This window comes from Pygocentrus nattereri, chromosome 15 (assembly GCF_015220715.1).
Source record: "Pygocentrus nattereri isolate fPygNat1 chromosome 15, fPygNat1.pri, whole genome shotgun sequence".
In the NCBI taxonomy this organism is placed as follows: domain Eukaryota; kingdom Metazoa; phylum Chordata; class Actinopteri; order Characiformes; family Serrasalmidae; genus Pygocentrus; species Pygocentrus nattereri.
Window position 1 is genome coordinate 39337364 of NC_051225.1, and position 13394 is coordinate 39350757.

Here is a 13394-nt window from a genome sequence, read left to right on the forward strand (position 1 = left end):
GCATCTGTAATTCAGCCATTTCTGATGCATCACTGCTCTTACCACAGCTGTTTAAAGCCCAAGATGAGTATGAGATGAGTAATACTGAGGACGAGAAGATCTTAATCAATCACCACACCCTCTTATCTCTATTCTAATTCAGCCAACCCTTCCACCCAGAGCACGCATGAATGCACTTGCGTGTATATGAGCATAAATCTTGTGTTCGTTTTGCATACGCCTTCATGTCCTCATGACATCGAGCAGATTGTGTAGGTCACTGTAATTGTATGATGATGATCAGCACTACAGCTGAGTGAACCTGGTTTGAGGCCTGTGTGGAGAGAGGATCACTCTGCTTCTTGGTTGTTATTATCAGCTTGTAAAAAATGGAATTAATCTCACTTGATTTGTATTCTGTATGGACAGGCTCATGTTCTGACCCCTTTGTGTGTCCCAAAAAAAAATTTAATATTTTAATCATAAAATAAAATAAAATCTCTCCTTCTACTTACAAGACTGAAAGTTTAGAATCTGCATTTGCCAAACAACAACAAAACTTAAATCAACAAATTATTAGAAAGTATATAAAAAATATCAACAAATGTCCAATAATATACTTTATTTTAAATTTTGTATAGTTTTATGTACTAAAAAAACAGTCAAAACTTATTTTCCACTCTTCCTTTAACCCTGAAATTCGTTTAAATTCATTTAATTCAAACATTTAAAAGCAGAATGTCCCATTTCTTAACATTTCTGCATAATACTCTGTTCTAGAGAAACTCATGTCCACCTCTAAAAGCTCCTCATAGGAAGTTTTTACAGGAAATGCTCATGAATTCACTGCCTGATGACAGACATTGTTTTATGACAGCTCTGAGAAGATTTTGGCCTAAAAATCCATTCATGGTGGAGGGATACATAATATGCAGGGTAGTATATAGTCCCCAAAGAAAACCAATTATTTCAGATTTTCCACTTTTTTCCCCATCATCAATACTAAATATAAACTCAGTGGACTCGTGAAGGTTGACCAGTGATTTTGGATGGTAAATAAAATATCTATATTTGTGTTGTAGTCATGGCAACCCCTGGTTCCCATCACCACTACTGTAAAGACAATTTCACACCAAACCACTCTGAATCACTCTGATTACATCACACACACTCAATTACGCAGACATTTTGAAAAATCTGTGAAATTTCTATTTGACTGATCTATGCAAATGAGATCTGTTCTGATTCGCTGAATCCTGTATTGTGCTGCAATCAACAACAACAACAAAAAAAACACTCCTTATAACTTCAGCACAAATGGGCAGAGTTTATTTGCTGTAGGTGGGCGTGTTGGTTTTTGTGACATCACAAAAATGAATAAGGACTGGGAAGTGAACAGTGTTTTAAAACTTTTGACACTGTTTATATACAACAAAACCTTTTATGTCTTTTATGTAAGTATATATATATATATATATATATATATATATATATATATATATATATATATATATATATGTCATTTAATATATTTAAAGGTCTACTGTAAACACAGTATCCAGCAATGCCATCGCAACGCAGTATTTTGTCTTTTTTCCAGGCGTAATTTGTACTATAGAGATGTAATGACCTGTACTCAGTGTACAAATGTACATGCGCACCCCCTTCATCCCCTCTCCCCTATAGCCTCAGTACCTCATTATAACGGAGGCCGCTGTGCAGCAGTGTTTGGTTAATGTTCTTCATTTCAGTCTCTTTCACAGGTTGATGCATTTTCAACAGCGATGTCAGCAAGGTGAGGAGTTCCCCACAGAGAGGGTCAGAAACAGAGACGCAGTGCTCTCTATAATGACAGTGCTGTAGCCACAACACAACCAAATCATGCTGTAGTTTTATATGAATTACTTTTGACGTGTAGGTCACTGAAACAAGCAGAGAAATGATATGGAAAGCGCAGATTTTCAACTTTAATTACAGACCACACTAGTGTATGTAAGTAGAAGAGTGGGAACAGAAGTGCTGACACCGACCTGTCCTTACAGGACACAAATAAAATGGAAACTTTTAGAGCTTTTAGAGGTGGACGTCTGGTTCCCATCACCACCACTGTGAACAATTCGGACTCGGTAAGCTTCTCAGAACACAGCATTTCGCACCAAACCACTCTGAATGGCTCTGTTTGCATCTTAAACACTTAATTTTGTGGAAACTTTGAAAAACTTGGAATTTCCCTTTGAAATTGCAAATGTTATTGCAGTAAATAGTAAAAAAGCACAATAAGAATAACTGCTCTAGACTTCTAAGGGTTAAAACAGAGAGAGACACTTTACCTTCAACGTCATCTTGGCCAAAAGCTCCTGCAGGTCCATGATGCCCTGTACGAGGCTGAGGAAGTCGCTGCAAGTTGGGCAAGCTCAACGAAGGAAAGAGAGCAGCAGAAACAGAGAGAGAGAGCGAGAAAGAGCGAGAGCGAGAGAGAGCGAGAGAGAAAGAAGAAAAGAAAAAAAAAACAAAGAGATGTGATTACACAACAGGGTCAATTCACTCAGCCACCATGTACAGAAAATGGAAACTCATGAACCAAAAAAAAAAAAAAAAAAAAAAAAATTAGAATTCTCATTCTTAGAATCATTCATAAAATTTTAGTGATTTTAACATGAAAATTGTGGTGCACTTAAGCACAGAACTAATTACTGTGGAATTATCTGAGTTCTAAATCTACACAAACATAGGCTATGTCTATTGTACAGTAGAAGTCTGCACTTCTGCAGATTCCTGTGGGACCCGCCACAATATCGTGTGGCATGTGTCTAATTCTCAGTATTGGGAGTGGGCAGGAAACCAGCCAGCTGCATGCGGGAGCAGGACATCCCAAACAAAGCAGAGCACTAAACTCACACACACACACACACACAAACACACACACACACAAACACACACACACACACACACACACACACACTATTATAATTTTATTGTGTAACAGTTTAAATAAATAAAGTCTCTCTAAAAGGGCCGTTTTTTTTTGCGGGAGCAGGACTAAAAAAAAAGCAGTCCAGTGCAGACCTCTATTGTACATTGTTCTGTATACAAATTAAATATTTGGAAAATAAAAATGTTGCTTATCATATCAGGGTTAAAAAAAATACAACTTCCACCAAATCTCCTGTTGAGACCCCTCATCTGCTCTATCTAGTGCTTGGACCCCGATTATTGCCACTTGCGATTTTGAGGCCTCTTTTCCACTTCAGGGGCGAGAGGTTCTGAGCACGGAGGGGAACCATTCCAGTCACATTTCAACATGGACATAGTTTAACATGGAACACCTAAAACCTGGGCTCAGCACAGTTTTATCGACATGGTTAGCTAACCCTGCTCATGGCCACAGAATCTTTGGTGGGATAATGTAATGACGCACCTGTTTGCCATTAGCATCTACTCTTCTGCTCAGCAGAAACAGAAACCGTAAATCGATCTCTCAAGTCCGCAACTCCAAACAACGCAGTGCGGCCCTGAGAACCACTCAGCTCTACAGTGGAAAATGAATGAATGAATGAAGCCTTTATTGTCACAGTGACCAAAGTAACCGGCGAAATTTTGATCAACCCGTCCGTGCACATACAAAAGAGGCCAGACGGTCGTTTAGCTCTCGCCCACTCAGAGAAAAGGGTACTAGACTGTTACTAAACTGTCCAGGACCAGGGTTGTTGACCACTGCCATAGACTTACTACTAGGTGAAAGTGTTACTGTGGTCACATAACAGTAACGTGAAGGCAACGTCAGCAGCCAAGAGCAAAATGTAAATAAAGAACGAGCTGCAAAGGCAGAAAACACTCATCAAAATGACAATATGGGCACTGCATTTTACAAATTCATCAAACGCTACACTTCATAAATGACTGCAAATACAGAAAACACACGTTCAACTTTAGAAACGCTGATAAGTCAGTCACAACACAGCGAGATGCTCCAGGAGGACACGCGGAGAGGACGGAGATCTTTATGCAACACAAGCATTCACCAGTAAAAGTAAGTTACCTTTCATCTGAGCAGATTACTGCCATCACTGCATTGCAATGGGAATGAGCTGTAGACCAGATTAATTCAGGACATATCAGATGGTAAACTAGCCAGCCAGGTTAACCATAAACTGGGACGCGAGTGTTACAGTGTCTGTGGTCTTCCCTAATTCTGTCAGTGATTTTCCATCATAGATATTCCACCCCTTTCGAGCCCTCACAGTTCAGACCATCTGAAACCGGCTACCAGCAAAAGCTGGTCAACAGAAACATTCCCGTTGCGTCGTGGCTCGCTTCTCTTATCGTTATTTTCCAAGTGTTTTTAATTGGCCTACGAATAGGGCCTTGTTAGCCATCACATCAGCAAAATTAAACAATTTAAGAAACATCAAATGCATCAATGTTAGCTTGCTTGTGGCATGTAGCATTATTAGCATTCTGACTAATTAATGACCAGTTTAAGTGATATTTGGGGGAAATATCGACAAACTAGCTGATTTACATTTATGGCATTTTGGCTGACGCTCTTATCCAGAGCGACTTACAATTTGATAATTATTGTTACACAGGGAGGCGAAGGCGGTGTTAGGAGTCTTGCCCAAGGACCCTTATTGGTGTTTGCCCAGGTGGGAACTGAACCCCAGTCTACAGCGTAGAAGGTAGAGATGTTATCCACTACACTAACCAACCACCTGATCAGTTGCTTGATCAAGCAGGTCACGCTGGCAGACCATGTAAACCTCCAAATTCAAATGAAAACAGTTGGGCATGTTTTTGTCTAGTTCAGCTGGAGGTCCAGCTTGTCAGCTACCTAGACCCCCACAGATCAGACCAGAACATCTGAAACCAGCTACCAGCAAAAGCTGGTCGTACGTGGTTTTTCAGCAGGGTGTGTAGGAGCGCTATCAGGCCTGTAGCACTACTAGCATTTTGAGGACTTATTGACCAATGGCTGAACAGAAAACATCAATAAGCAGCACAATGCTCAGATGTGCATTTCAGAAGATAAACGCATTTTCAAAACTGCACGACAGCCTCATTTGAATGCCAGAACAGACCCACGTACCTTTAGCCGCTTGTGGTGATAATTATGCTTCTGTACCGCAAAATGAGTGAATTCCCATTAAAAATCCATCCCATAAATGCAGGTCAGGGCGAGCCACTGATAGGAGAAAAATACGGGTTTGTAATTGACATAAAATTGAATTTCACTTACTGCGATTGAGGTTGGGACACTGCATGATGTAACCATTTGGAGCGAAAACAAATTTGACATCTTGCATGGTGCCCTAGAGAGATAGAGAGAGAGAGAGAGAGAGAGAGAGAGAGAGAGAGAGAGAGAGAGAGAGAGAGAGAGAGAGAGAGAGAGAGAGAGAGAGGGAGAGAGAGGGAGAGAGAGGGGGAGAGAGTGAGAGAGTGAGAGAGTGAAAGAGAGAGAGAGAGAGAGTGAAAGAGAGAGAGAGAGAGAGAGAGAGGGAGAGAGAGAGAGAGAGAGAGAGAATTAAATAAGCCTCTTTTTCCAGCTTTTGTAGCTCACTGTGATGACATTTCAAATTGACAGCTCTGCTGGTCTTTTCTTTCACTCAGTGAGAAGGCAGCCCTTGTTAGATAAATCAGCTGCTTTCACTCAAGACAACCTTCAGCTTTGCTTTCAGGTCATTAGATTCTGTTTGGTGGTTTTGTCAAGTTAATCTATAATCAGGGGTTCAGTATTGCCAGAATGATCTAGAACAACATTCTGCTGTCCTCTACGTGTAGATACTCTGAAATGGGGCAAGCGCCAGTTGTGTTTCAGAGGAAAAAAAATAATAAAAAATTTGGGTCAATTGTGTTTTACCAGAAAAAAAATATTTCATGTTTCTAGGAAAATGTAACAGCCAATCAGATTTCAGATGAAAAATGAAGAGCCAGTCAGAATTCACAGAAAAAAGTAAGGACCATTTTTATTTCGCACAACAAAATTTTGGGTCAGTTACGCTTCAAAGAAAAAATTAAGGGTCAGTCATGTTTTATTGAAAAAATTAATGGCCAGTCATTTTCACAGGAAAAATGATGTTTCAGAGGAAAAACATTGGGTCAATCATGGTTCACACAAAAAAATATGTTGCAGGGGAAAATATGGGTTGATCATGTTTAAGAGGAAAAATTAAGGGACATTCATGTCTCACAGGAAAAAATAAATAATTGTTATTATTTATACAGTTTATAATTGTATTATATAAATTATATAAATATATATATAATTATATATTATAAATTGTATACAATTTATAATTATTATTGTAAATAATTGTCAATCAAAACATGTTTAAATCTTAAATAAATAAATAAATAAATAAATAAATGAATGAATGAATGAATGAATGAATGACCAGAAATGCTTCAGCTTTAAAAGTGCTTTACTCTTGGTGGGGTTTAAAACTCTATTAACTTCAGACACAAGCACACTGGCTGATGGGTGAAATATCAGCACCGTCATGTTTCGGGCTGCATGGCCCTCGTGGGTTTGCATAGAAGAGCCATCGCTGTGCTGACCATTCACAGGCTTCACTCTCCCGCATAGTCCGGCTCGATTGCAGCCCAGAAGGGAGCGTATTAGCCGCTTATTCACATTGATTATAACTCTGTGGAGCGCAATGCGCGCTTCATAAAAGATGAGTGATAGGCGATGAGGCGCTGGCCACTGCCGGACACCCTTTAAATTTCTCAAAGGATGAGGGTGGACGCTATAAAAGGTTAATGAAGTGAGTGCAGGAATCTCTGCATGTGTGTAGTCTGTAATAGCACTACCACACTTGCTGCCTTTCAGCGTGAGACCGTTTGATCACAGTGATTTTACTGGTTTTCAAGCCCAATTAAACGTACACTGAATATCAAGCTCAAGCAATAATCAGTAATCTGACTTGGGGAGTGCGGGTGTGGTTTGGGACACAGTATGACACACTTTGAGCTATAAACATGAACAGAACTTCACCCTGTAGCTGAGCGTTGTGGTCATATTATCATGTTCTTTTGATAAATACCTTTTACAAACCAAATGTACATGTTTCGAACATAACCAGCACCCTTATGTTGGGGGTTGGCCACTGTGCCACTCATCTAAACAGTGAAGATTTTCTTCATTTTTATAGCCATTTTAAGTCATATTGTGTCCTAACAAGTCTGTACCACTTTAATGAAGAGCTGAATGTGCTTAGAACAAGTATAAAGCAGTTTATTAGATGCATTTATGGAAACAATTTGGGTGACTATTGACGACAGGCATATTATATACACTATAGGCAATATTAGTCTTGCAGCTCTAGCTGAAAAAAAAATTAAACAAGCAAAATTTTGACACAAAACAGTCCTAAATCTGAGGTAAGTTGTGAAGAAAGTTGTGTACACTTGATTATTCACTGATCTAATTCAGAAAATTTACATTATTTCGGACTTTATTAGGTCCATATCATAGAAAACATGAATTTTACTCACCATTTTAGAATAATTTAATCATTTGTGAAGCTGAAGCCTGTTCTGAATTCATTGCTTCTGTGACTTCATGGAAATGAACAAATTTGCATACATCCACCCGCCTACTCATCCTACAGCAGTTTAGCCCCACCTCCGCACACTGTTATAAGCAGCGTTTCAGCCTGAACGGCTTGTTGAATGAGGCACAACCAATCAGAACAGACCTCATTCACACACGTATCTCAGTTTTACATCCACACAATGTTTGTGTGCTTTTATGTACCAAAAAAGCTGTAATTCACTTTTATCTGATCTCTCTTTATCCCTTAGAATTAAACAGGCTGCGTCTTTAAGACTGATATATGTGAATGAGGCATAGCCAATCAAAACAGAGCTCATTTACAAATATCAGTCTTAAAGACATAATTTGATTAATTCTAAGGGATAAAGACAGATCAGGTAAAATTAATTACGGCTGCTTTTTGGTACATAATAGCACACAAACGTTATATGTGGACAAATAAAATTAAACTGGACATTAGCAGAATATTTTATTTAATTTACACTACTAGTGTCCAATCGGATCAACAAAGTGCTGGAGTGGCTACAGGTTTTCACTCCAAACACATCAGGTGAGCTCCTGTTTTCCTGGAATAAAAACACGCATCACGGTGGCCTAATTAACCCCACTTAGGATCAGATTAATGAAGTAAATTCTTTTTTGTTTGACGAAATATCGCAATACTAATCACAAAAAAAAAAAAATCCACATAAAACAATGGGCCTTTTTTCCTAATAAGTGCTCAGCCCGAACAGACAGCCTTGTTCCCAGACGCCTGGTACGCCAGGTGACTTCTGATTTATAATCTGGGAGCCTTATGCTTCCGATTTGTGCCGTAATCACCTGTTTTTATGATTCCCATCATAAACTCCCACCACCCGCCGAGCCATTTTAGTACCGTACATCACCACATTATGAAAGGCGTTATGTATTTCAGCTTAAGAGCCACGTTCACAGTGGCCATTCTTCAAGGTACTGATGTCATGATAAGGCTGAAAGAGTCTTTCTGTAACTGCGACCAGAGAAGAAAAGACGAGAGAAGAGCACATTCTTCCATCACAGATAAAAAAGACACAAAACACAATAAACAAACAGCAGAGGACGGAAAGAAAGCATAAGAGAAAAGAGGATAAACTGAGCGAACAGGAGAAAGCAGGGGGGGGAACAAAAAGTAGAAGCAATGACGAGCTAAAGCAGCAAAAACCATCTCCAATAAATGACTCTCCACTCTTTCCACTGGTAAAATACAACAGCAGATCACTGAAAACATACGTAAAGCTGCAGTATGTCATTTTTTTGTTACATTAAATTAAAAGAAGTAGCATTACTGAGTCAAACAGGCTAAAATATGGTGCAGTGAGTGGCCTTGCAAAGCCTGAAATATATGAAATATATGAAACTCAGAGGTGTGGAGTTTTTCCACATCAAGTCGTATGTCTTTACGTATTAACGTCACACACAAAGACTCAAAAAGAAGATCTGGCTCAATGTTTACGCCTCAAAATCACCACTATACTGATGAAGATATGATGAAAATAGCAGATCATTCACCCACAATCTCAGAAAACGCTCCTTCACCAAGTTTAGAGTAAGTTTTCTTTCAATTCTTTTCCAATCATCAGATTTATCTGCTTGGGGAAGGGGACCGAAGCACAGCTTACGTTACTGGGATGTTCTTTTGAACAGTCCTTGCATACAGAATAGAACCGAATGCTTTTATTGTCACTGCACAACAGAACAACGAAATTTAAGGTGCGCTACCCTCTTGTTAAGGGAAAATCTAGTCGATTTATCTTATATTTCTTATTGTGAGATGGTTCTGCTCTTAATACAAGATTATTCAGCTTATTTCTAGACATTATTTAATTGTTTTAGGTATTTTTATCAAGTAAAATTATCTCACTATACCGGCAGATATGTTTTGCAGGTTTCAAGCTCATTTCTTAAAATAAGCTAAATGATCCGCCAATACGGGGAAATTATTTTACTTAATAATATACACATAAAATCATATTTTTCATTAAAACACTACAAAGTTAACTTAATGTTCCACTGATTTTCAGACTTTGGGACACATTTACTTCAAAACAATGGGATCTAACTGCTCACCAGGTGGCCATGAGGGACAGGGATGCAGCATCAATTCCTGCTCTAAAATGCAGAGTGTTGATCTAAAACTAAGAGCCTTAGTGACAGCATTTCATAAGTATATATATGCAAATTTCGGGATTAGAAAGTATCCTATAAAAGATAATTTTGAATATATTAATATATTGAGTTCATTACTCTCTATGAATGCCCTGGGTTTAAATAGATCCAAAGACAACACTTGTAAATATCTAAGATCTCAATACTTTAGTTATGTTAAATTTGGAGGTGTGTCTACAGATTCTTTGAGAAACAAAGTGAGTCTCCCGAAAAGAATGGAAGCTGTAAAAAGGTAAAGAGTGACACACTCAACACTTTTAAGGCTTCTGTGAGATTTTCTGTTAAATGTCTTCTCCTCACACTGAAAAAATGAATAATTTGCTCTTTGCTTTTTTAAGAATGCTGCATCTGTGCACTTCAGCTAAAACTTCTTTAATACATCATTTTTATGCATCAAATCGTCCAGCAATGTGGTGATGCAATAAACTGCTAGAGAGAGCTTGAAATCTCAGGATTTGATTACACAAACCGTTTTATGACCCGTTATTCACAGCAGTCACGTCTCCTTCGCAGCATAAGCACCGAATGAGTAAGCGCTAACAAATCTGTCCTCACCTTCAAAGCCTCGCTGCTCTCCAGAGACACCATAACCCAAAAGGTGGTCTGATAACACGGCAAGAGTCAGAGATCAGTTTAGAGATCTGAGTCAGGAGGAAATAAACTCCTCCTTCTAGACTTCGTTACTCTGCCTCAGTCATTCATAGAGATATTAATCTTGAGTATTTCCTCTTAAATGGGAATGAGATCATGACTGCAGCCCAAAATATGTGGGAACAGCGCCCCCTTTACTTTAGGTATAAAGCCTTTTTGACGGGAAAATAAATAAATGAGGGGTTGCACAAAAAGATGGTTCTTCAAGGGTTCTTTAGCAAAGAACTTTGAACACTCAAAGAACCCTCTGCATGATTAAAGGTTTCTTTGCATCATGAAAGGGCTCTTCAGATTGATGTATTGTTATGTTGCCAAACAACAGAACTACAATAGAAGAACCCTTTTAGGTGCTATAGAACCTTTTTGAAAAGTGTTATGTATAGAATCAAGCTATATCAACCTGAAGAACCTTTTCATGATGAACCTTTAATCATGCAAAGGGCTCTTTGAGTGTTCATGGTTCTATACAGAACAACTTTCTTTACTAAAGAACCCTTGAAGAACCATCTTTTTCGAGTGTGCAGTACTTTAGCCTGGTCTCGAGACCATAAACCAGCAGTCTCGGCTCGGTCTTGACTTCATTGTCCTGTCTCGGTTTAAGGTGGACTCTTAGGCGGCAATTCTTATCTAGACCAGCCATCTCTGATGCCTCTGTCTAAGGGAACTAGAAGCTGAAGTGTTGCCGAATATCAATAACATCAAATAAACAGAATAAACAGAGCTTCCCTATGTACTAAACTAAGAAGCAGCTGGAGCTGCAAGACAAATGACACGTTTCAATCTCAGTTTAAAATGTGTAACAAAGAGAAAATTCTTTTTCAGTTTCAGTTTCAGTTTCAGTTATTTATAAATGGCAGTAATGTATGTTATCTATACAGTTAAGTGAGACTAACAGATGGTCTGAATGATTGTACTGCCATGTGGAAATGTCCAACTGTTGCACACATTCATAGGTAGCACAAACAATTTTAGATAGAATATTTTAATAGCCTAAATCACACAAAACAGAAGTCAGGTTCTTATTCAGCAGCTTATTTTTCAAATTTTCCCGTTCCACCTTAAATGGTGCAACAGTCACATTCTGGTAAATCCATTTAAGGTGGAACTTCTGCTTATCAGAAATTGTTACTAGCATCAAAAGAATAATAATGTTAATAAGAGCTGCAGTTTACTGCTCACATTACACTGCAACACTTACAAATCTGCTGGCAGAACTCCATTAATTGTAGTTTGTATTTGTCTATTTTCTGCTGTATTTTTTAGCTATTTTCCATATATGTGGTAATGTAATATCACTTGTTCCTACAACAGTCAACGTTACTGTAATACGTAAACAATGTAGTAAAATTTAGGTTATATAATGAATATTACATATTCAACATAATATATCGTTGCTGTCGGAACAAAATCTTGTATCTCCATTTTTCAGTTTTTAACCTAATTTGAAAGTACCTGTTGTTCTTTACATTGTATGTAAATTTCATGACAAATGGACTAAAAGAAAAGCCCAAAATTCCTTGGAAAAAACTCTGGTTCCATTGACTTCCATTAGAAGTACAGTTGTTTTTTTACCATTTTGGAGATACGAGGTTTTCTTCCGACAACAGCGATATATAGATATTTATATATATTATCTGTAATGTTCAAGTAATGATAATAAATGTACAATTAACTATAAACAAATTTAGTTTTTAATTTTTTTCTGGGAAAAAAAATCTTAATCTGGTCTCGATCTTGGACTGGACTTTGTGTCCAAGTCTTAGTCTTGATTCTGTGCTCTTGACTGCACCACTAGTGGTCTGACTACTGCACAGCTGTATGAGTATTGTAGTCTGAGGGGGGTAAAAATTAGACCGTTTATGGATGTTGTTTTTACATATTCTTGCTAAATTTAGCAGTACGCACGAAAGACGACTGAGAACTTTCAATAAGACAATAACAAGCTGACGATCTGACGAGGATGAAGAAAGGGCACCTCAAACCTCCGGTTTCAGGTGCAACATCCTGCTTCTTGAAGCCCAATTAGGCAGAGATACATGAATGTCGTTACAAGCCCCACTCCAGCACTTTAATTTGAATAACTAACAAACGACAAAACTCCATCACAGTGGAGTCTCAAGGACCGAATGGTGAAAAGCGAGATAAAAGCCTCTCTTTCCTCTGGAGGAGACATTAAGTGCTAGAACAGAGCTAAGGGCCTCAAAAGATGATTGTTCAAAATGGCCCGAATGTAAATGACCCTAAACGCTGAAAGTGTCAAGCAATCCATATTTCTGAATGAAGCAGCTCTGTTCTTTCCATCATCTTTTCAGTGAGGAGTGATGTTCACAATCGCCCTTTTACTATCTGAATAGGATTAATACAGATTCTGCCCAGTCAATAACCTTTGCATTCTGGCTTTATGAATACAGTCCTCAACAACACAATGAGCTTTCCTTTCTCAACCGGCATCAGCCGCGCTATTAGAAAACTGAACTCAATCATTTAGTCGTTACACCTTTACTTTTTCTGGGCGCATTTGATCTACTGCAGAAATGACACATTAGCAAGTGAGATCATCTCCAATCTAGTGTATTATAAGAATATTCAACCTATTTCTAAACATTTTCACTTGGTTAGGGTATCTTATCTGGTGAAAAGGCTGAAATGCATGGCTCTGTAATCATTAAATATACCAGCCTTGCTTGAAATGTGAACGTCTTTCCAAACTGTAAAAATACCATTTTTATCGTGGTCAGTTCCGCCTCTGCAGCGCCCCCCTCTGGTCCGACTCTGCCGAAATACGATGATGTGTCACAGTATGCAAATCAGTCAACCAACGTTTCACCCTACTCATGCCCAGAGCCGTGTAGAGAGATGGCTCTGCTGGTGCCGCGCTCATAAACATGGAACTATACGAGCCTAAAGTGAAGAACATCAGCGTTTTGGACGTTTTTCCGTACATATCGTCTCACCGAAATTAGCGCGTTATTTAGTGTTCTACTTATTATTGGTCATTTTTATTAATTATATTTGTAGATAT

The 13394-nt window shown here is 38.4% G+C and overlaps 1 protein-coding gene across 1 annotated transcript in view; it reads right to left on the reverse strand.

The window, feature by feature from the left end:
• The window catches only part of LOC108411071 (protein kinase C-binding protein NELL1), a 406580-nt gene that overhangs the window by 245514 nt on the left and 147672 nt on the right, over positions 1–13394 (reverse strand). Inside the window, exons 6-7 of the mRNA XM_017682451.2 lie at positions 5216–5288; positions 2310–2392 (exon numbers count right to left, since the gene is read on the reverse strand). Coding sequence (XP_017537940.1) covers positions 2310–2392; positions 5216–5288 — 156 coding nt within the window. The remainder of the gene's footprint in view (positions 1–2309; positions 2393–5215; positions 5289–13394) is intronic.